The following is a 25360-nucleotide window of genomic DNA, read 5'->3' on the forward strand; positions in this document are numbered from 1 at the left end:
ATCTGTGACTGTAGTGTCACCTTATATTCAGTATTCATAAGAAGTAAAATACACCAGCAAACTAAATCAAACGTAGACAGACATCGATCGGTTGTCGCCTGAATGAACCATTTAGCATTTGAAATAGTTTGCTAAAACCCATCCCAGTGAACAGTTTGCTGCTTTGATTTGTGCTGACAGCGGCATTTACAAAAACCTTCCTTGGTGGCACATTCAGGGACGCTCCAACTTTTGAGATCTGTTCTCTGGAAAGCACCAATTGAATGAGTTCATAAGTTTGTTTCGCTTAAATAAATAAGCCCTGAGGGCAAGACAAATGAGCAAATGTGGATGTTGTGTTGAAGCTAAATGTCAACGTCTTTTATTGCACTTGTTTCAACTTCAAGGCAGAGTCTTGAAACGGTGGACTTTTAGTCTCTGCTGTTAACTGCATCGTCAGGACTGAAGAGTCGCTGGAAAGATCCGAACTGAAGCGGCTGAGAGAGGAAGTGCAACAACTGCAACACAGCAATGAACTGGAAGCCAGAAGGGAAAGGGAAGAAGAGGAGGAAGACCAGAGACGACCCGGAGGAGCACAGTGTAGAAATCATGCTGTTCTATTGAATCACAGAACTAAGGACGCACCGCAGCAGCTGACCGGGAGAGGTGTTGACGTGGGAGACAGGGAACAGGTTTACTGCATTGCCATGCAACAACAACACCACACAAGAGGTAAAGGTGACTAATGATCATGGATCCTCTCTGCCAAACACTTTCCACAAGTCTGGTCAAGTTGCTTCATTCATGACGTGTTCGGATTTTCTTAAGGGTGGGCTGACAAGGCTGGCAACAACGTTTTTGTGTTTGTTTTGTGTATGTTGTCCACGTAATCTTGAACCAGGACGTATCATTTTTGATCGTCACTTTTGGACATCACCATCTTGTTTTTTTGCAACCAGTGAACAGGAAGTGACCATATTTGGAGTGAGGAGGAGTGATGTAGAGACGCAAATATGGTCTGTGTGACTCTAAATGGACCATAATGTAGTAAATGAACATCATGCTGTATTGAAGAAGACTTGAAACTAGAGATTGAGACATAAACTCATGTTTACAATGTTTACTGAGGGAATAAATCAAGAGAGAAGTAGAGTCATTTTCTATAGACTTCTATACAACCAGAGGAGTCGCCCCCTGGTGGACACTAGAGAGAATGCAGCTTTAACACATGAAGCACTGGCTTCAGGCCCGGCGCTAGGGGCGGGCCTTGGGGTGCAAGGCCCGCCCTGGGACTCGGTTGGGCCCGCCCTGGACGGACGAGCCTGTCAGTCACTTATCACACGTAAAAAATCACAATTACAAAAATAACTATCTTTTCCCGAATAAATGCATACTATAATTATTATTATTATTATACTACACTTAATATGAAGTTTGCTAAAAAATAATTTTAACCACTTTTGGTTTGACGTAAAAACGGAAATGACAAGTGCAGAGCGGGCCGCGGCTGCGAAGTGCCGTGCGAACAGAATAGGCTGCTCAACAGTAGTTGTGATCCGAGTCCGAGATAGAGAGATAAAGAAATAAAAGATGGATATACGACGTTTCTTTCATAAACCGCGGAGTGTCTCAGAGGACGGGGACAGAGCGCGTGTAAGCGAAGCCGGGTGCTCACACGCACAGACGTCTGAGGAGATTGACAGCTCCAGAGAAGCTAACGTTAGCCACCCTGTCGAAGCTAGCAGGCAGCAGAGGTCCTCACAGCAGGCATCTGAACCAGCAGGAGATCTGGGCATTGATCAACCCAATCAAGTGGTGATAAAGAATTACCCATCAAGCCTATTTTCAGGTAAAAAGAGATCATTCCACAGCGCCTGGTACACTAATAGAGACTGGCTGGAGTATTCAGTTAATGCAGATGCTGCATATTGTTACCCCTGCCGAAAGTTCCGGGTGCCTGGGTCTTCCATGGACTCTGCCTTTACTCTGAATGGATTTTCCGATTGGAAGCATGCAGTGGAGATGGGGAAAGGGCTGAACAAACATGCAGCATCCAAAGAACACATGCTTTGTGCAGTTATGTGGAAAGACAAGGCAATGAGGATTGCTACAGGAAGAGAGGTATCGACGTTGGTTAACGCTGAACAGTTGCAGCGCAATAGATACTACCTGTCATCAATAGTAGATGTAATTGAGTTTCTCGCCGTCAGCCACTTGCCTTTCAGAGGCGATAATGACTCGTATGCGAGTATGTCTGATGATGGCTGTGGTTTGTTCTTGTCTATGTTTGAGTATACTCTACGGAAAGATCCTGTTTTGGCCACGATTGCCCAGTCCATTCCACACAATGCCAGATACACCAGCCATGAGATCCAGAATGAATTGTTGGACATCATGTCCACCATGGTCACTGAGCACATCGTGACAGAGGTTGGGGAGTCATTTTACACGATAAAAGTGGATGGTACTCGAGACCCAACAGGAAGAGAAAACATCTCAATAGTTGTGCGCTTTATTAATGAGTTATATGAGCCAACCGAACGTCTTCTGACAATTGCCACAGCTGACCAAGGGGATGCGGCTACACTGACTGACACGATCGTGGAGGAATTGTCTAAAGCTGGACTGAGTCCGAGGCGAATAATTAGCCAAGTGTATGACGGTGCTTCTCTGATGTCCGGTAAGCACGGGGGAGTGCAGAAACGGTTGCAAGAGAAACTGCAGCGAGACATTCCTTATGTCCATTGTTTCAACCACCAATTACATCTCGTGGTCTCGCATGCCCTGGCAGCAGAACAGGCCGTGTTGGATTTTTTCAGCACCTGCAATATCCTCTACAAATTCTGCAGGAGACCAACAGTAGCCATCCTGTACAAGGGAGAGAGGTTGAAACGCCTCTTGGAGCAACGCTGGACTGGTCACTTTGGCACTGTCTCTGTTGTTTTAAGATCATTTGATGACCTGGTCACCCTCCTCAAAGAGATTGACAGCCAGAGGACCTATGGCGCAGACGTGCGCGTTGAAGCGGCAGGTCTGCTTCGGACCATGTCTGAGCCCAGCTTCAGGTTCATCGCCGAGATGGTACACTCTATCCTGTCATACCTCGACCCCCCTAATACCATGCTACAGTCAGAGAACATGGATCTTTTGACAGGTATGCAACTTGTCAATTCTGCGTGTGTGTGTATTGAGAACCTGCGCTCTGAAATTAAATTTGTGGCTCTCTTGGAGCGCTGCCGGAGTGCAGAGCCTCCCATGGAAAAGAGAAGGCGCACCATCAACCCAGCCTTTGACATCTACATTGTTGAGGAGAGAATCGCACAGGAGGACCCCAACGACGAGATGGAACTGCGGAGGCTATATTTCAGCTGCATTGATTCAGTGTGTGGGGAAATCAAGGAGCGCTTCGGAGAGCGCAACTGCGCGGTTATGGGTGCATTAAAGGCGCTGGACCCAGAGGACGCCGATTTTCTCGACGCATCTAAGATCACCCCACTATTGAAGCTCACCAACACGTCCGTGGTGGATACGGAGTACACGGTTGCTAACCAGTTCCTACGTGCGCGAATGGATGACACATCCCCACCTGACGGGGGAAGATGGACTATGGCAAAAGTTCTTAAATACCTTCACCAGCCTCTTGAGGCAATGCCAAGCGTCATAACTGCTCTGAAACATGCACTGACTTTTGGTGCAAGCACGGCCCTCTGTGAGAATTCCTTCTCCACTTTAAAGAATGTTTTCTCAGATCACAGACAGTCGATGCTCCACAAACGAAAGGCCAACCTGATTATGCTAGCTTTCGAGAAGGACTTAACAAAGAAGTTCAGGAGTGAATGGAGGGACACTGTCCTACGCAGATTTCACTCGGTGGCCAATCGTCGTCTCCCGCTCTACTAATGGTGAGTTATCAGGTTTTATCCAGCCTCCTGGCCCTATGGACTAGGCTAAATGATTGGTTGTAGGCCTATGTGTTTGTTCTTTCTTGGAAAAACAAACAAATATGTAATGCAAAGCAATGTTTTCTTAATTTCTGTTGTAGGCTAGCTGTTGGTAGGCCCTTTTCGTTGTTGCTGCATGCTGCACTGCTGTGTTTCGGACAAACTCCGCACAGTGTGTTGTTGTAGAGTGTGTTATTGTTGTTGTTAATGTTGTTGCTGGATGTGCCTATTTTTTAAATGTCTTGTTGTGGCTGAATCTGCTACCTGCTGATCTTTCAACACACAAGTTGACCTACTATGCTACCATCGGCTGTAAAAAAACAAACAAAGAAAACGTGCCCCCCCCAAAGCAACGTAAGGCCCCCCCGCAAATCAGTGCCTGGAGCCGGGCCTGACTGGCTTCACTCTGCAGAACCGTGAGTTGCCGGCTGGGAGGAGATACATTCCTGCACAACAGCCACTATCTCAGTGGTTTGATCAAACTTTGTTCAGCATAGTTAATCATTGCCTACAGTGAGGCATCAGCTCTCACACACACACACACACACACACACACACACACACACACACACACACACACACACACACACACACACACACACACACACACACAGACTTTGTATTCATGAAGGGCCCTTTCCTGCTGATGCCCTGCCCAGGAATGTACAGCTGACCCTGCTCTCACTTCTACAGCCCAGCTGATCGCGGACACACACACACACACACACACACACACACACACACCACGGAGCATGCTCAGTTGTGCCTCCGTGATGCAGAAGCAGTGCCGTGCTATCAGTTAACTACACTTCCATCAATGCACAGACTTCAGTGTTGACGGGAGAAATTGATTTCCACTCCCACAGCGTCAAAAACACATTTATCTGTGTCAAAGGTGAGAGTAATAAAAAACAGAGTACAAAAGAGCTTCATGAATGTCTCAATTAGACAACAATCTGAGGTCCAGCCTACTCATCTTACCTGCAATATTGTACTGATTTATTTATCTGGTGCAGCACGTAACTCTTTATGAAGTGTAAATAAACGTCTGCTGTGTCGTATTAGAAGTGTATTTCTCTGGTCTCATTGTCGATCATGACAGAGCTCAGAGTGAGGGAACGATTCTCCACCACACAGGAACGTCATGCGCTTTATGTTTCTGGTGTGTCTGGAATAAACGGGAGAAAAATCATAGAAACTCTTTCAACTTGGAAAGAAGAAGTCGCGGCAGCAGTCTGGGGACGGACCCGAGGATAATTAGCTCCAATGAGACCCGAGCACACCGACACGATCACGAAACATAAAGAAGAGCAACACGAGAGGAAATGAAAATGCTGTGAAGACCGAAGAACTTGTTAGCATTGTCTGCGTTAGCATAGCTAGCCATCCAAGTTGAAAACCAGCACTAATAGCCTGAAACATTAGCTATCAATGCTAACTTTCTGAATTTTCCCAGGGTTCAACGCTACCTTTTGGTTGCCAAAGCTGAAATTACGGTGACCATTATTGATTTTTGGGGTGCACAGTTCCTTTTGTTCTGTGGACTTATGTATTAAAAGGTGGCAAAGAGTCTGTTGCCAATCTGTGGAAGGAACAGGAAAGGGCCAAACAGAAGCACCACAGCAGGCTGCCTGCACCACTTCTGAACACTCCATCACCTGCAACTCCTCCGTCACACAACATGGCTGCAGGCTACAAAGTTACAGCGGAGTGCAAGTCTAAAACAAAACACCATTAATACAAATTCTCAATCAAGCGAAAGTATTTTCAGTCGGTAAAAACGTGTTTTATGAGTTTCCAGCGTCTGGTTGGACAAAACAAGACGTTTGGAGACTATTTTCTGATATTTAATATTAACACATAATTGATTATTGAAAAGTAATAACAAACTACTCCATAAATAATGGAATGAAAAGAATCAGCTGTAGAGTGAAGATTAGAACATATTGAAGGGAGCAAACATTAAATAAAGAACAACACAGTGATGCTGCAGCATGTGGTCTCCTGCATCTCTGTTCCACATCAGTTGGTCAGCGATGCAGGTCGGAGTTCACCTCCTTCAGTGGGGAACTTAAAGGCTGCGTACCGAACTGTAACTCTGTCTCCAGCATCCTCGAAGCACATGGAACAAACAGATGAGCAGCAGAGGAGACAGGCTGAGGCTGAATGCGCTGCCAGCCGCACGGACATGACAAACGCGTCGCGTGAAGCAAGACTCGGTTAAAGGCACAAGTCGGCCCCGTGCAGCGCGGCTGGAGGCAGTGCACCTGGCTGCTTCCCAGGGTTCTCTCTGATTGTGCGTGTGCGCGTGTGTTGATAAGAGGCTGCTGGCCCTTTAAAAGCTAAGATGGTGTCCTACAAGCTGCAGTTGTATGCCTTCCGTTTCCTCTCAGAGATCACAGAGCATTTCAAATTGAACCTGAACTAACCTCGCGCACACACACACGCACACGCACACAGCTTTCCGTACTGACAGTGTAAATGACATGTTTCGGATAATGCAACAATGTGGCTAAACTCTTCCCACTAATTGCAAAATAAGCTGCCCGTCTCCAAGGATACGGTTCTCCGGACTGACGTTGATTATTTGGCACATGTTGAGCTGACAGCTCTGCTCGTGCGCAGATAGACGTGCACACAGATAGATGCTTCTTTCTTTGTTATTTCATTGACCAGGGCAGAGTCAATAACGTGCACTTACTTTCTTGTTACGGGTCTCCGTGTGCATCGCGGTTGCCGGAGCGGTGCAGCGGCGGAGGGGTGGAGCAGCAGGAGGGTGGGTCGGTTTGGGTGGGTAGCTCTATCAGAACACCAACTGGTGGAGGGAGCGAGAGGAGGGCTTGGTGTGGGGGGGCTGGTTTCCACCTTTTACAGTAGAATTGTCGGGATATCGGAAACACGATCCCTTCGCTTCCAGTGTTTCTTTTCAGTTCATATCCGCAGCGTCGAAGGCTCCCGTTGCTGCCCCCAAAAAACAGCCCGTGTCTCTCTCTGTGAGTGTGTCTCCCTCGCTCTCTGTCTCTCTCTCTGACGGCGGTGTTGTTGCCGTGTATTCAAGGGCTGGGCTCTCTCTCTCTGCCTTTTCCTCCTCCGCCTCTCCCTGCTTGTGACCCCACCCTGCGTCCCCACCCCTCATCTCTCCGTCAGTCAGGAGCTGCGCAGCCCTGCAGAGGAGCGGAGCGCAGCTACCGGGCGACCCGAGCACCGGCTGCAGGCGGGCGGAGGCGCAGAGGAGCCGCAGCAGAACCGACCACTGATGTTGCATGGGGGAACATTTTTATTTCTTTTTAAATTGCACGCAAACCAGCTTTTCGCTCTGCGCGCATCCGTGCACAGCCATCTATTAATGCTCCATGTTGCAGCGGCTTGTTGCTCGGAGATGGTAGAACAGAAGCACCCATGTCACCTTACTGACGTCAGCCAGTAGGCTAATTGAGGACACTCAGGCTGGGTGGGGAGGGTGGGAGAGTATACATCCAGTCAGGCTTTGCAGCATTACATTTGATATGACAGCATGCACACCGCCAGCTCAGATATATATATATATATTTATAGATATATCTATATATATAGATATATCTATATATATATATATCTATATATATATATATATATATATATATATATATATATATATATATATATATATTTATATTTATATATATATATATATATTTATAGATATATCTATATATATAGATATATCTATATATATATATATATATATAAAGATATATATATATATATATATATTGATATATATATATATATTGATATATATATATATATATATATATATATATATTGATATATATATATATATTGATATATATATATATATATTTATATATATATAAAGATATATATATATATATATATTGATATATATATATATATTGATATATATATATATATATATATATATATATATATTTATGAAGGGAAGGAAGCAAAGTGTGATGACAGGCGTGGTGTTATAACCACACCCATTGTAATAAAGCAAGGTGTGGTGCATGGAAATGTTTTTTCTTCATCAGATATTTCACAACATGGAACAATCCAGTGGCGGCTGGTCGATAGAGGGCGCTAGGGCGCCGCCACAACAAATAAAATAAATAATAATAATAAACTATACAAATTGTTGATATTTGTGTTTTTGAGATATGGAATCACGCGTCTGTTTCTGATGACGGTGCTGATGATCACAGCTGGATCAGCTGTCAGTCGGCTTTAACAGCTGGAGAGACTTTTGATACGTTTGTGTCTGTTCACATGATCACTGTAGTTAATAACAGGAACTAATAATACTAATAACTAATAAAGACTCAGTAATCACCACTGTAGAGGTGTCTCTCTGTAGTCTGTTAACAAACTGTGTCCTGTGTTCTGTTTATAAACTCAGGATCCATTTCAACCGGCGGAATGCGATCGGCTTATTCATGAATTATTTGCGTCTGTACGTTTAGAAATTCAGATTGTGACGTTGATATTAAATAACCCAGAATATGATTATTGTTTCTATTGATAAAACTCATCAAACCCGACAATCAGGAATGAACAGCCTCACGTGACTGAATGAAAAGTTATTGAGGGAAACATCAGATCATGAAAACACAAATCTTTCTAATAAATTAAGAAAGTTGTTTGTGGTCCTTTTGTTGTTCAGTCTACAATGAAAATGTATTTCAATCAGATGTTGAATCATAAAACGAATCAAATATAAACTAGAATTTAATCTGTGATCCGTCTTCACTGTTTACATGTTGAACAACATCTCATCAGTCCGATCGGCTGCAGCGTCCAATCACAGGACAGATGAACAATGAGGGGGCGTGGAAATGACGAAATGACAATTAAGAGACTTGGGCAAAATCCCAATACACACAATTATACAGCTTATTTTTTTGTCGTTTTCATGGTAATATGTTGCAGCAAAGTGCCGTCCCGTTCCTATTTACACCATCTCAAGCCCTCACAGCCTCTCACTCAACCACTTACCAGGTGACGTCAGTCAGTCCTTGAGGGTTCAGGGTCTGAGGGTTTAGGGGGGACATTGGGATTTGGCCTTGGAAATTCCTCGATTCCGGTTGAACCGGAAGCGATCGGAAGCTTGAACCGGAAGTTGGAAATTACTAGTTGGAAAATCCTCTTATCCATGTGGATGACGTCATGCTAATAACTTATTTAGCGTTTTAAAACAACGGGGACAGATCCAGCACGGACAGTTAGGGAGTGAGAGACATGAAGCCCCTGCTGAGACATGATATATAGTTATAAATATATAATTAATATGTGTGTGTGTGTGTGTGTGTGTTTTATATTATAGTGAATATTATTATATATATTATTATATTATACTGAATTCTCTTTGAGGGAGATAAGATGTCCTGAACTGTTTATCAAAGTGTTATTTTCTGCTTTTTTCATGTTGGAATAAAGGTTAAATATTTCACTGTAAAGTAGCAATACGTGTTTGATACCTTAATGTTTTTGCATTAAATCATTCTGGGATGTTTGCTGAAATTGATTGGATGTTGCTCAGCCCTACAGAGAACATGTTCAACCAGCTCCACTGGAATAATCCATGCAGCACAGTGTGATGTGACAGAGAGAGCAACATTTAGCCAAACACCTGGAAGAAACATCACACAATCTGGTTACCATATTTTAGTTTCTGCACTAACTACAATACACATGCTTATATATATATATATATATACATATATATATATGTATATATATATATATATACATATATATATATATATATATATGTATATATATATATATATATATATATATATATGTATATATATATATATATATATATATATATACATATATATATATATATATATATGTATATATATATATATATATATATATGTATATATATATATATATACATATATATATATATATATATATATATATATATGTATATATATATGCATATATATATATATATATACATATATATATATATGTATATATATATATATATACATATATATGTATATATATATACACATGTATATATATATATATATATATATATATATATAAATGTATATATATATATATATATATATATACATTTATATATATATATATATATATATATATATATATATATATAAACCCCAAAACGCCTCATGATATAAACTGTGGCATTATATTCCTCAAGTGTAACCATGAAACATGTCTTATAGTTCGTTATTGTTCCTGTGGGAGGATGTTACTACATTTCCCATGATGCCACATGCCGGAAGTCCAGAAGTGGAAGCATAAAACGCGGAAGCATGCGAAGGTAAACAAACCCGTCAGTTAGCAACCTCATATTCCAGCAAATGTAATATATATGTAATATAATTTGGGCATTTTTAATCGAAATTGTTCGGTTCGAGGCATAATGTTACCAGTTAGCAACATGTACTGCTTATATAACGTTATATATCTCACCTCTGCATGCTATCTTTGTCCAGTTTGCCCCCGTTGGTCTCAATTTATCACACAAATTAAGGAAATCACAGATCATTTGAACGCAGAACGTTGACAGAAGTACGTCAGCCACCTCTTCTCTCTGGTGGTGTTTGTAAACCTCCACTGAGGCAGTCAACACATACAGAGTACGTGCAAAGACACGAGTAACGTTTTCTTGATATGTGTACATTAATATGACCGACCCCTCGATGGCAGCCTCTAGAAAACAGACCACACAGTGGTCCGAACCAGGACGAGAACAGCTCGCGCGGTCCGAACCAGGACATGTTAACGTCATCTATAACTCGGTCACCTCAGACAGAAGTAGAGGTGGGCGACATGGATACAGCTTTCCATTCCGTCGCATGTAATTAGGTGATATGTATATTGTTAATTGTCAATTATTTGTAGATTCAAATCCTGCTTATTGATGTGAAACATTGCCTTCAATGGCCTACTGCCTACCGACTACACCCAATGATATGAAAGAGTTAAAACGTGTAGAAAATAGATTTAAACACTTTTATATCTTATTACGTCACATCAACAATTGATTAAATGATTAGTCAGACAGCTAGTATCTTGATATTCATTAGTTGCTGCTCGTGTCATGTGACGTTTAGCTGATTTTCTTATTTTAAACTAAATATCTTTTTGTCTTTGACTGTTAAACAGAATCAACCTGAAGACAGCACCGGGGGGGGGGGGGGGGGGGGGCTTCTTTCACTATTTCTCTATTTTATAAACAAAACACTTCATGAATTGATCGAGAAAGTAGTCTGCAGATGAATCGGTAATGAAAAGAATCGTTAGTGGCAGCCGTGATTCTTTTGTCCATCCCAAGACAGAAGTTGTGTTTAAACTGCGATTCACTTCTACAGAAATCTTTTCTCTCAAGTGTTGTATTTTTGCGAGTTAAGACTCAGTAACAGGTCAGTTGTGGTTCTGTAAGCCTGGACTGTACGTGTCCACCAAAGGGCAGAATCCCTCTCTTGACGTTTGGTGGACGTGTCCTCGTCCTCTACTGTTGTCTCCCACTGAGAGAGTCTGACCCGATGTCTCCGTGTTGGTTCAGAGTGAGCCGGCGGTCCTGTGAGGACGGCCCGCTGCTGGAGGAGCAGGAGACGGAGGGCCAGCGGCAGCTGCACGGCCTCCTGCTGCAGCAGCTCCACACCGGCGTCGACATCGATCGGTGAGCAACCGTTAGGGCGGTGACGTTTAATCCAAGCCTCTTGTGGCTATTGTGATATTTTAATATTGTGTTGGTGGAGGCTTCAAATAAGCCCAGTTGGCTTTTTGCCTCTTCCTGCACTGTGATATTCATGTATCTCTGTTATGTTTGTTTCATTGTTTAACTGTGCAAAATAAACTCAACTTTGACACATGTTAGCTATAAAGATGTACCTCAGTACAATCCTTTGCTTCATGTTATCTGTACATCGGCACCAATGTAGCGAAACGTTCTGAAAAAGAATCCCGACTACGAACAAGCAGAACGTCCTGCAGTGAAATGTGTGTTGATAGCAGATCTTGACGGTGTAAATACTGGTTCACCTCTCACCAGATGAGTTCACCGTGTGACAGTAAAGACAACAGCAGGCTGCGGAGCTCCGTGGTGAAAGTACGCAGTGCCTGCAGCTTTATTCCCACCGGAGCTCTCACTGCTATATGAAATACAAACCTCTTGTTACTGTGAGGTGCTTTGATAAAAGCGTCCATCACATGCTTGATGCGTCCCACAGCGCAGCCTGGAGGACTTTCTTTCACACGAACCCCGGGGCTGCGTATTCTTACTCCTCCATGTTTTTATCTGTAGATTCCCGAGTGCAGAACAACATTTAGGATTTGTCGGACTTTTAAAAAGTGTCTGCAGCTGCTTTTGGCAGAGCACAAAAAGTCTTAACTTTGAAGGGACTTCTGTCTTACAGATGTGTCGCCAAGAAGCAGTGCTTCGCCCCGTCGGCGCTCTATCGGCCGTTTGGGCAACAGGCGGCCGGAGTGAGAAGCCTCTCCGAGTTCCGGGCCCTGCAGGACGGGGAGAAGGACCAGGCCAGCTTGCGGGAGCTGGGTCTGACCGAAACAGAGATCCAGATGTGGCAGATCAGGGACGTACCGGCGGAGAAGGTAAAACCTGCTGGAGGGACGGGAGGAGCTGCGCTCAAGCCCTGACCTGAAAACATCTGCTTTTATAACGCTCCTTCAAACAACTGGATTTATTCAAGTTTCTCACCAGAAACTACATTTTACAAGTTTACATTTGAACACATCACGATAACATTATAATTTACCTTCGCCGAATACTCATTTTCACTGAATGGAGCTTGAATGCATCATCATGCTGTCTAGAAACCTTTATCCAACACACGACACCGTCTGAGCCCCGGCTTTGTGCCCACACAGCCCCACACCGGTGTGCGTGCAGCTCCAGGTGCGAAGCAGCAGCGCCTGCAGGTGATCAGAGACAAGATTGAAGCCCGGGCGGAGCTCCTGGCTCGCCCGCAGCGCTTCGCCGCCAGCCGGCCGCTGTCACGCCGCGAGATGGAGATCGAACGAGCGCTTTTCCAGGGAACGGACCGCCTGGGCTTCCTCGCCGCGCTTTACCACAGAGGTACGGAGGGCCGTCCACTAAACCGTGTCCTATTTCTGTAATGACGAAAGCAGAGATGATAAAAGACCTGTCAGAAAGAGAGTGCTGGAGATGGCTTCATCCCAAGAACTCTTCAAAAATATCTCACCTTCAAACAATAAAAGAGAAAACAGAGACACATTAAGGGGCTCTTCACATGTTGTGTCTAAAAACACCAGTCGAGCCACTTCCATCCTCTTCTCTGAGGTGCTTGGGGCGATGAGGATGAAGTTGCGGTACTTCAGCAGGTCGCCTCACTGACCAAACCAAACAAAGATAAATGGATTTCCAGCTCCGTCAATCCCTCACAGCAGCTCTCCTGCTCCATTTGTCCGCGACAGTCCGTCTGACCTTTCAACGCCGTTTTGTTGTGACGATGTTAGACGGAGAGGGTGAAGCGACTAAAATAGTCCTCGGGACAGATGGTAAAGCTCTGGGTAGCCCTGCACTGAAATATGAACTTTACTGTGAGTTACGGAGGAAAGAAAAGATATCTGCCGGCTGTGATTGGTTGTTCCTCGTCACATGACATGCGCTGCAACTTGCCAGAAGTTGAACTATTTTTTTATCTCAGCCCCTTTGGAGTTCTTAGAAACCGTTGGGAGTGCTTGAGAGCTGTCGGGAACGGTCTGGAGGCCCGGGCACCTCACTGGTGTCTGGAGACCCGGGCACCTCGCTGGTGTCGGGAGACCCGGGCACCTCGCTGGTGTCTGGAGACCCGGGCACCTCACTGGTGTCGGGAGACCCGGGCACCTCACTGGTGTCTGGAGACCCGGGCACCTCGCTGGTGTCTGGAGGCCCGGGCACCTCACTGGTGTCTGGAGACCCGGGCACCTCGCTGGTGTCTGGAGGCCCGGGCACCTCACTGGTGTCTGGAGACCCGGGCACCTCACTGGTGTCTGGAGACCCGGGCACCTCGCTGGTGTCTGGAGGCCCGGGCACCTCACTGGTGTCTGGAGACCCGGGCACCTCACTGGTGTCTGGAGACCCGGGCACCTCACTGGTGTCTGGAGACCCGGGCACCTCGCTGGTGTCTGGAGACCCGGGCACCTCACTGGTGTCGGGAGACCCGGGCACCTCGCTGGTGTCTGGAGGCCCGGGCACCTCGCTGGTGTCTGGAGACCCGGGCACCTCACTGGTGTCTGGAGGCCCGGGCACCTCACTGGTGTCTGGAGACCCGGGCACCTCACTGGTGTCTGGAGACCCGGGCACCTCACTGGTGTCTGGAGACCCGGGCACCTCACTGGTGTCTGGAGGCCCGGGCACCTCACTGGTGTCTGGAGGCCCGGGCACCTCACTGGTGTCTGGAGACCCGGGCACCTCACTGGTGTCTGGAGACCCGGGCACCTCACTGGTGTCTGGAGGCCCGGGCACCTCACTGGTGTCTGGAGGCCCGGGCACCTCACTGGTGTCTGGAGACCCGGGCACCTCACTGGTGTCTGGAGACCCGGGCACCTCACTGGTGTCTGGAGACCCGGGCACCTCACTGGTGTCTGGAGGCCCGGGCACCTCACTGGTGTCTGGAGACCCGGGCACCTCACTGGTGTCTGGAGACCCGGGCACCTCGCTGGTGTCTGGAGGCCCGGGCACCTCGCTGGTGTCTGGAGACCCGGGCACCTCGCTGGTGTCTGGAGACCCGGGCACCTCGCTGGTGTCTGGAGGCCCGGGCACCTCGCTGGTGTCGGGAGACCCGGGCACCTCGCTGGTGTCGGGAGACCCGGGCACCTCGCTGGTGTCTGGAGACCCGGGCACCTCACTGGTGTCTGGAGACCCGGGCACCTCGCTGGTGTCGGGAGACCCGGGCACCTCGCTGGTGTCTGGAGGCCCGGGCACCTCGCTGGTGTCTGGAGGCCCGGGCACCTCGCTGGTGTCTGGAGGCCCGGGCACCTCACTGGTGTCTGGAGACCCGGGCACCTCACTGGTGTCTGGAGACCCGGGCACCTCACTGGTGTCTGGAGGCCCGGGCACCTCGCTGGTGTCTGGAGGCCCGGGCACCTCGCTGGTGTCTGGAGGCCCGGGCACCTCGCTGGTGTCTGGAGGCCCGGGCACCTCACTGGTGTCTGGAGACCCGGGCACCTCACTGGTGTCTGGAGACCCGGGCACCTCGCTGGTGTCTGGAGGCCCGGGCACCTCGCTGGTGTCTGGAGGCCCGGGCACCTCGCTGGTGTCTGGAGGCCCGGGCACCTCACTGGTGTCTGGAGACCCGGGCACCTCACTGGTGTCTGGAGACCCGGGCACCTCGCTGGTGTCTGGAGGCCCGGGCACCTCGCTGGTGTCTGGAGGCCCGGGCACCTCGCTGGTGTCTGGAGGCCCGGGCACCTCACTGGTGTCTGGAGACCCGGGCACCTCACTGGTGTCTGGAGGCCCGGGCACCTCACTGGTGTCGGGAGGCCCGGGCACCTCACTGGTGTCTGGAGGCCCGGGCACCTCACTGGTGTCTGGAGGCCCGGGCACCTCACTGGTGTCTGGAGACCCGGGCACCTCGCTGGTGTCTGGAGACCCGGGCACCTCGCTGGTGTCTGGAGGCCCGGGCACCTCGCTGGTGTCTGGAGACCCGGGCACCTCGCTGGTGTCTGGAGACCCGGGCACCTCGCTGGTGTCTGGAGACCCGGGCACCTCGCTGGTGTCTGGAGACCCGGGCACCTCGCTGGTGTCTGGAGGCCCGGGCACCTCGCTGGTGTCTGGAGGCCCGGGCACCTCGCTGGTGTCTGGAGGCCCGGGCACCTCACTGGTGTCGCTCTCACTAATGAGCGTGCCTTCCGTGCGTCTACATTGACATCAATGTATTTTAGGTCGTAAAAGACGGGATTGGGAACGCCCCCTTCATCTCACATTTCAGTCGCTTCACAGATTTAAGAAACTCAATCTAATTTTACCTTCCTAGAAACTGAGATCTAATCTATGTCTCAAATCAATCGTGTGATCTGGGAAAGATTTTTTCAAAATAAATTAGAATGAGTAAAGTAGGAAAATGTGAAAAGAGGAGGATGAATAAAACGGTTCAAAACAAACCGCTCAGAGGAGAGAAGTGCAGTCAAACTGCCTCTGTTCTGTCCCATAAGTCCATGTCAGGAGAACTCATCTGTGTAGTTTTATTTTCTCTCACAGATGAAGATACCCAGGAGAGCCAGGAGGGGGCGTCGTCCTCTGATCCGATGGACTCTCTCTACAAAGACGTTCTCAACAAGGAGAGAAAAGCAGCTGCACAAACAACCGGAGCAGCACACCTGTCTACACACAGACTCACATCTGACCAATCACAGGGCTCGCAGACAGACGACCAAGCAGATGAAGCCTCTGACCATCAACCAGAAGTGCAGGGTGAAGGCTTGTCAGTACCGTCAGAGTCCATTTCAGAGCAGCAGCTCGCTCAAGACGGACCGGCGCCGCCACCACCAGCTGCTCCGATCCGCATTAATATACGCCAGCCAATCGGCAGTCTGCGTGGAGCGACCAGGGCGACGACACGGGGACCGCTGACTGTCAGAGGGGACGTAGAGACCATCTCAGACCAAGACATCCTGAAGGACCGGGAATCTGAGGAGGGGGTCCGGAGCATCCCGAGGTTCAGAAACTACCAGCCGGGGAAACCCTCCAAGGTCTCAGCAGCAACATCTACAAGTGTTTGTTACATCAGGACCAGACGGTCCTGATGCACAGGGATATTAGTTCCCGGTCAAAAGCAGTCCGAAGATTCAAAAAGTGTTTAAATGTATGAAAGTGAGGATGCACTTCAATCTCAACGTGTTTATTTAACAGCAGAGTTTATATTTAAATGTTAAGTCCACTTCTACATTTCATCTACAAACAGTATTTCCATGAACGACACACACAATGTACAGTCACATGTAGTCACACAATGTAGCATTCAACAATTAAAATGCACTGACTTTCACCACATGAATAACATCAGAGACGCAGTGCTCACACACACACGCGCACACACACACACACGCACACACACACACACATCAGCAGTTTGAAACTCCAAAGTTACTTCAAGGAACTTTCATTTTGTGTGTATTTTGGGAAGCGGTAGTGTTTCCATGAGGACCACTAAAGACCTGCAGCTCCCTTTAGAAACCTCTCATCTTACTGCAGCAGGGTCTGACAGTCGTCCCCGCTCCTGGTTCTGGTTCTCCCGTGCCTCGCTTCCCTTTAGCAGGACCAGCAATACGTCCTGGGTCTCCAGCAGCGTGAAGAACAACTATAGAAACAGACCATCTTCTCTCTGATGGTCTGTTTACTGATGGAGGTCTGATAGAGGATCAGGACTGAACTTGTTTTTCTCGTGCGTCTCCCTGTAGGTTCTGTGCGTGAAGAACCTGAGTGCACAGGCCTCAGCGGCCCAGCTGGTGGCGCTGTTCTCCAGGTTTGAGCGGGAGAACGGGCCGCCGGTGCTCTACCGCCTGCTGACCGGGAGGATGAGGGGTCAGGCCTTCATCACTCTGCCCGGTGAGGAACAGTCTGAGGGACGGACACACGGACCAACCACATGCACAAACAAACCACCGAGAGCTGGCTTCCTGTTTCCCATCATGCATCTGCCTCACATTAGATCATCCGGTGTGTTTGTGTTTTCTTTGGCAGATGCTGAAACGGCACAGGGAGCCTTGCAGTTGGTCCATGGATACCGGATGCTCGGGAAGCCTTTGGTGGTGGAGTTTGGCCGCGAGCGACGGGAAGAAGAGAAGCGGGAGGAGAAGCGGGAGGAGAAGCAGGAGGAGAAGCGGGAGGAGAAGCGGGATGAGAAGCGGGATGAGAAGCAGGAGGAGAAGCGGGAGGAGAAGCGGGAGGAGAAGCGGGAGGAGAAGCGGGAGGAGAAGCAGGAGGAGAAGCGGGAGGAGAAGCGGGAGGAGAAGCAGGAGGAGAAGCAGGAGGAGAAGCAGGAGGAGAAGCGGGATGAGAAGCGGGAGGAGAAGCAGGAGGAGAAGCGGGAGGAGAAGCGGGAGGAGAAGCGGGAGGAGAAGCAGGAGGAGAAGCAGGAGGAGAAGCAGGAGGAGAAGCGGGAGGAGAAGCGGGAGGAGAAGCAGGAGGAGAAGCAGGAGGAGAAGCAGGAGGAGAAGCAGGAGGAGAAGCGGGATGAGAAGCGGGATGAGAAGCGGGAGGAGAAGCAGGAGGAGAAGCGGGAGGAGAAGCGGGAGGAGAAGCGGGAGGAGAAGCAGGAGGAGAAGCAGGAGGAGAAGCGGGAGGAGAAGCGGGAGGAGAAGCGGGAGGAGAAGCGGGAGGAGAAGCAGGAGGAGAAGCGGGATGTGAAGCAGGATGTGAAGGAGGATGTGAAGCGGGAGGAGAAGGAGGAAGAGAAGCGGGATGAGAAGAAATAAAACAAAAGAACAACACGGATGTGATTATAGATATTTATTTATATATTTCCTGGATAAAATCTGTTCATCTTTGCATTTTAATAAAATGTTTGTCATGAGAGCGTTGCAGTAATGTTTTCTTTTTTATTCTTTTCTTATTTTGATAAAACATTATTTATGACAATAAAAACTGTCAAACAAATGACATTAAAAAAACACAAAACTAAAGAGAATAAATAATAAGTGAAGGTTTTGATATGAGCACCAATGGTCTTACTGGGACATGCTGTTTCACACTATTAAAATGTATATTTTAATAACATAAAGATAACATTTCCTCCATCTTCTTCCAGGGAATTAAATATATATTTCATCTCCAGATTGGACATCATTAAATATTTGTTATTTATAAAATAAGATTAGGTGAGAAATCTACCATTTAATAATAATAATAATGTAATTCTTCCTTTGGACACTAGATGGAGCCATTCAGCCATCACAGGTGAGTGTGCTGTTAAATAAAGTTTAAAACAGAACTCACAAAATCCCGCTAACGTCTCTTCATATTTCATTGTATCCTCACATTAATATCAGTACTGTACTGCAGCGCTGAGCGGAGCAGAGTTCTCCTTCGTGTTTCTCAAGCAGCAAACAGTTTCGCTTTTTAAGACACAACCAGGCTTTTTCTTGAGGACACGATAAGAAGAAACGTTTTGTTCTCGTTTTGTTGCAGCTTACTTGTTACAGCCGAATATGATTATTCGTGCTATTTTATTCTCATGGAATTGAAGTTAAAATATTGGACAAACGTGATGAGGACAGATGTTTTGAATTGTGGCTGCAGCTTTTTGATTGCAGAGCATATTTGGAACATTTTGAGTTGACCGTCTTAGCACAACCAGGCCTCAACAATGAGGATGAGAGAAAATAATCAAGACTTTCTCCTAATTTATTGGTGAAATATTCATTTTTAGTGGCAAAGTGCGACCTTATTGATGCAACAACTTCTTTCTTGATGAGCACGATTCATCGTTTTTTGCACCAGTTTGCCTGAAGTGGCCTCTGCAGCAAAGACTACATCAGCTCGTTTACTGTATGTTTCTGGGATGTTTGTCTTTCCCATAGTCTCAGTGTGTGTGTGTGTGTGTGTGTGTGTGTGTGTGTGTGTGTGTGTGTGTGTGTGTGTGTGTGTGTGTGAGTGTGTGTGTGTGTGTGTGTGTGTGTGTGTGTGTGTGTGTGTGTGTGTGTGTGTGTGTGTATGTGTATGTGTGTGTTACTTGTCCACTTATCTCTGGTGTTCTATCGGTCAAATGTGTGTTGGTTGAACCAGTTCAGTTCCTGGCACCAGGACTCGGGGTCTTCACTGGTGTGTGACTCTGCTCCCCCATCATGCACCTCTCCGGTTTTAGATCCGTCACTGAACTTTACGAGAACTTTAATACAGAGTCACCCAGTTCGGTGACTGTAAACTGACCCCAGTCCACATGTTCGTTTTGGTCTCACGACTCACCCGCAAGTCAAACTGAAACTGCGTATTGATCGGACTGAACTGGTGTCTTTGTTTGTTTAAGTGTGTTTGTGTCCATCTTCTGTTTGCCTTCAGTTCAGGGTTGTGATCTTTTCCCCGTTCTGTCCTGTGAAAACACCAACCAATGAACGAGCCTTCGTGTGCCAGTTATCGTCTGTTTCTACTTTAAAGTTGTTGTTTCATCGTTTTATACAATACAGATGTTTTATACATCTTAACAACATCTGTATTTATAGAAATGTTGTGTTTCAGTGTGAATGCAGAATGTGCATGTGCTGTACCAGTACTCCCCACTGCTGATAAAAACCTGCACACTCAGCAAACATGAATCATATTTCAGCCTGAATATATCAAACTGTATGTCAACCCAAATGTTCACGCTATAATAGTGATGATAAGGCACAATATTCATGAGTATGAAAACATATTGAAAAAGTTTGTTTCTGAATTGTGATCAGGAAGAAAACTACGTTTAGATTTGGTTACATTTCTATTGTACTGTCTGTCTGAGAAATATGTAGAATAGAGCAGAGGTGAGGACGAGTCAACGTTTCACAAGTCATCGGGAAGGTCCGGGTCAAGACAGACAGGTCCGGGTCAAGACAGACGGGTCCGGGTCAAGACAGACGGGTCCGGGTCAAGACAGACAGGTCCGGGTCATTTCACTGAATTCAACAAAACTTGAGAAGAAGCTTCACCGTTGTGCCTCACAAAGGTTTCATATTTTAATATTACTTTCCACTTCCACTGAGTTCAATCTTTCCATCGTGATCATAACTGCCAAATATTCTTACATTTTCAGAATTGTAACCCTTTAGAAAGATGACACTGTTTACAAAATTCCACTGTTTGAATAAAAAAGACACAAAACTTGATGATTTATTATTATTCACAATGTGTCAATGATTAGCAACAACATTGATTTTGATGCATTTTCTTTAAATTATCTTTTTGTGCAGGAAACCAGGAACCGTTGGGCAAACCAAGTGAAATCAGATTCTAGATTTTCAATCGGGACATTGTCTGTATTTTGGCGACACATAAAAAACTACCATATGCATTTAAAATGATCAAAACAAAATAAAAGTAAAAAGATATAACTGTTTCCGAGTGAGGCTCAAGGGTTAAAAAGGACACAGTGATAAGTCGAGTGATTTGTACGTGTTTAATTTGTCCCGTTTGATTGAATACATGTAAGTCGTCAGGCGTTTAAAGGTGTGATGGAGTGACGGTAACCTCAGACGTATCCTGTGATGTCATATCCTGCCGCGGCGGGCTTCTTGGCCCCCCCCTGGACTCCGTGTGCGGAGGACTGGGAGCTGTGACTGGTACTGCGGACCAGCGTCTGCCCCCTGCTGGCCGCGTTGGCGCCCCCTACCTGCAGGACGGGGTTGCGGTAGGTCTGCGAGGTCGTCCGTGCGCCTGCGCCCGGCGCGCCGACGACTCCCGCCGGGTACGGGTATCCTCCGGCGTGCCGTCTGCCGCGGCCGCCGCCGTCCCGCGCCTCGCAGCACGACACGCACAGCATCCCCCCGCCCAGCATGGAGATGAGCGCCGAGGCCAGACCCACGTACAGACACTCGCCGAGCTCAAACTTCATGCTGGACGGCACGTTGGGTCGGTAGAAGGTGTCGACCACCTCGTGCGTGGTCCACGACACCGGGATGAGCGACAAGAAGCCCGCGGTGAGGAACAACACCCCGCTGGCGCCGGCCACGCGGCTCTTTACCGCGCCGCCGCCCTCCAAGCAGAGCGTGCACTGCATCCCGAGGGCCGCCATGGCGATGGCGACTATAGACAGCACGAGGGAGATGACCATGAGCGCCCGAGAGGCCTGCAGGTCGGAGGACAGGGCCAGCATGGAGTTGTAGGTCTCGCACTGGAAGGCCCCCGTGCTCTGGTAGACGCACTCCATCCACAGGCCCCTCATGTTGGCCACCGCCGTGACGATGTTGGAGCCGATGTGGGCGGAGATCTGCCAGTACGGGAGCACGGTGGCCACCATCGTGCCCAGCATTCCCAGCAGGCCCAGGAAGAAGCCCATCAGCTCCAGAGCCGCGGACGCCATGGCGGCAACTGTGATGGAGAAGCCCCGCCCCCAAAAATCAATGTCACTGGCTGTATGAATATGACGGTGTTTTCTCCGTCAAGTCGAGACATTTTAATTCCTCTCTGAATGTAAGCTTCTTAGAAGACGGTCATTAGCCGTAGCTTGCTGTGCGCTAACCCGAACAAACGACAGTTTTGTGTTTTGTGAGCGCGCTAACTTGTCGAATTCACCACGTCATCGCTCACATTAAGAGACTCACAGGCAAATTCATTTTTGCTGCGATAAATGACAAGCAGCCTAAAACGCTAACTTCAAGTCGATCTTTCACGGTAGATATGTGTTTACGGGATAAAAGCTAGTTCGCTCGCCAACAAACATTTTCCGTTTTTTAATTTTCCATCTCAATATGTTTTTTACCATTTTATTCATGAGATCTTGGATTATTTTTATTTTGATAATATGTGATCGTCCTCCATACTTTATTTTATGAACAGAAACATCTCCGTCCGACTTGTAGCTGATCAGATAAATATAATATATAAGTTAGTTATCTTGATCGTGTTAACAAACATACTTTTGGTACGTTTGTTAACACGTGTAATCACATGCAAACAGCATAATATGTACGAGCAGGTGTTTAATAAGATGATGAGATGTGTTGGTGTTGATATGAACATTTATTTCAGTGTAACTGCAGAATAATGTGTCTTCCAGCTGTTTCCCCGCTGGTCTGTTGATGGTTTTGTAATTGTTTGCACTGAGCCGGAGATATTGCAGCTGTCAGAAATCATTGCTGTCTCTCATCACAAAATTATTATTTACACCTCTGAGGCTGACGTGTGAGGTCTTTACTCGTCTGCTCATAATTACAGTCTGTGATGTGTGGCGTTCAGGCGGCTTCACCGTGTCTGGAAAACTGTGTTGATCTACGTGGCAAAGTCCAGACGTCGACTGAGCGCGTTCACGTTGAGATCAATCAAACTGATGCGACTGCAATACGTCTAAACTCACAGGTCTGTTCTTATGTGTCGTTTGTGTTTGTTGTAGTATTTTACAGATTAATACCCAAATTATACACAGTTTATACCAGTTTAGCTGCAGCCGATGATTCTCTTTTGAAACTCTGGTTGTCATGTTGATTTAAACTTAACTGCTGATTAGACATTTAAATGCTGACTATGCATGTTTATAACAGTATAACTGTGTTAAGGCGAGGTGGTGAAGATGAAGTGGTGAATATTCACCTGTAGAGTCTCTTAATATGAGTGATGAAGTGGTGAATATTCACCTGTAGAGTCTTCTTAATGTGAGTGATGAAGTGGTGAATATTCACCTGTAGAGTCTCTTAATGTGAGTGATGAAGTGGTGAATATTCACCTGTAGAGTCTCCTAATGTGAGTGATGAAGTGGTGAATATTCACCTGTAGAGTCTCTTAATGTGAGTGATGAAGTGGTGAATATTCACCTGTAGAGTCTTCTTAATGTGAGCGATGAAGTGGTGAATATTCACCTGTAGAGTCTCTGAATGTGAGTGATGAAGTGGTGAATATTCACCTGTAGTCTTCTTAATGTGAGTGATGAAGTGGTGAATATTCACCTGTATAGTCTCTAAATGTGAGTGATGATGTGGTGAATATTCACCTGTAGAGTCTCTTAATGTGAGTGATGAAGTGGTGAATATTCACCTGTAGAGTCTCTTAATGTGAGTGATGAAGTGGTGAATATTCACCTGTAGAGTCTCTTAATGTGAGTGATGAAGTGGTGAATATTCACCTGTAGAGTCTCTGAATGTGAGTGATGAAGTGGTGAATATTCACCTGTAGTCTTCTTAATGTGAGTGATGAAGTGGTGAATATTCACCTGTATAGTCTCTAAATGTGAGTGATGAAGTGGTGAATATTCACCTGTAGAGTCTCTTAATGTGAGTGATGAAGTGGTGAATATTCACCTGTAGAGTCTCTGAATGTGAGTGATGAAGTGGTGAATATTCACCTGTAGAGTCTCTTAATGTGAGTGATGAAGTGGTGAATATTCACCTGTAGAGTCTCTTAATGTGAGTGATGAAGTGGTGAATATTCACCTGTAGAGTCTTCTTAATGTGAGTGATGAAGTGGTGAATATTCACCTGTAGAGTCTTCTTAATGTGAGTGATGAAGTGGTGAATATTCACCTGTAGAGTCTCTTAATGTGAGTGATGAAGTGGTGAATATTCACCTGTAGAGTCTCCTAATGTGAGTGATGAAGTGGTGAATATTCACCTGTAGAGTCTCTTAATGTGAGTGATGAAGTGGTGAATATTCACCTGTAGAGTCTTCTTAATGTGAGCGATGAAGTGGTGAATATTCACCTGTAGAGTCTCTGAATGTGAGTGATGAAGTGGTGAATATTCACCTGTAGTCTTCTTAATGTGAGTGATGAAGTGGTGAATATTCACCTGTAGAGTCTCTAAATGTGAGTGATGAAGTGGTGAATATTCACCTGTAGAGTCTCTTAATGTGAGTGATGAAGTGGTGAATATTCACCTGTAGAGTCTCTGAATGTGAGTGATGAAGTGGTGAATATTCACCTGTAGAGTATTCTTAATGTGAGTGATGAAGTGGTGAATATTCACCTGTAGAGTCTTCTTAATGTGAGTGACGAAGTGGTGAATATTCACCTGAAGCGTATCTTAATGTGAGTGATGAAGTGGTGAATATTCACCTGTAGAGTCTTCTTAATGTGAGTGATGAAGTGGTGAATATTCACCTGTAGAGTCTTCTTAATGTGAGTGATGAAGTGGTGAATATTCACCTGTAGAGTATTCTTAATGTGAGTGATGAAGTGGTGAATATTCACCTGAAGAGTATCTTAATGTGAGTGATGAAGTGGTGAATATTCACCTGTAGAGTCTTCTTAATGTGAGTGATGAAGTGGTGAATATTCACCTGTAGAGTCTTCTTAATGTGAGTGATGAAGTGGTGAATATTCACCTGTAGAGTCTCTGAATGTGAGTGATGAAGTGGTGAATATTCACCTGTAGAGTCTCTTAATGTGAGTGATGAAGTGGTGAATATTCACCTGTAGAGTCTCTTAATGTGAGTGATGAAGTGGTGAATATTCACCTGTAGAGTCTAAATGTCTGTAATGGAACTAAACGTCTCTTTAAAGGACGTTTCCTCTCAATGAGTTTGTTCTCAGACTCTGATGATAAATCTCCACTTCAGCAGTTCTTACATTCACCAAACTTCACTCGTTCATTCCTCTCTGTGTGCTGAAGGTTCACACAGAGGGGTTAGTTCACACATCACTCACACACTCATTTATACGTTTATTAGTAAAAACATGAAGTAAAGTGATTTATTTTCAGCTGTTGACAGTATTTGCTGAGTTATGGAGGGAAACAGAGAGATCCAAAGTCCCCTCGTTCACTCTAATGTGTCAACAACATGAAACAACAATTTTTGTATCCAA

The 25360-nt window shown here is 46.3% G+C and overlaps 2 protein-coding genes across 2 annotated transcripts in view; one reads left to right on the top strand and one right to left on the bottom strand.

Moving 5' to 3' along the window:
* Positions 1–10215: 10215 nt before the first annotated feature.
* rbm41 (RNA binding motif protein 41) lies at positions 10216–19805 on the top strand (the record flags this gene model as incomplete). The annotated part of the gene is made up of 8 exons (XM_079283288.1): positions 10216–10230; positions 11479–11595; positions 12332–12527; positions 12804–13011; positions 16138–16628; positions 17337–17484; positions 17620–17902; positions 19742–19805. The coding sequence occupies exons 1-8, from the start codon at positions 10223–10225 to the stop codon at positions 19803–19805; spliced, it is 1515 nt and encodes a 504-aa protein (XP_079139414.1). The 5' UTR covers positions 10216–10222.
* A 1292-nt stretch (positions 19806–21097) lies between these two features.
* Positions 21098–25360, bottom strand: part of cldn2 (claudin 2) — a gene marked incomplete at its 3' end in the record, with an annotated part of 6436 nt that continues 2173 nt past the window's right edge. Inside the window, exon 3 of the mRNA XM_079283023.1 lies at positions 21098–21936. Within this exon, the coding sequence (XP_079139149.1) occupies positions 21098–21928 (831 nt within the window). The 5' untranslated portion in view covers positions 21929–21936. The remainder of the gene's footprint in view (positions 21937–25360) is intronic.

Source organism: Melanostigma gelatinosum (assembly GCF_949748355.1).
Source record: "Melanostigma gelatinosum genome assembly, chromosome: 14".
In the NCBI taxonomy this organism is placed as follows: domain Eukaryota; kingdom Metazoa; phylum Chordata; class Actinopteri; order Perciformes; family Zoarcidae; genus Melanostigma; species Melanostigma gelatinosum.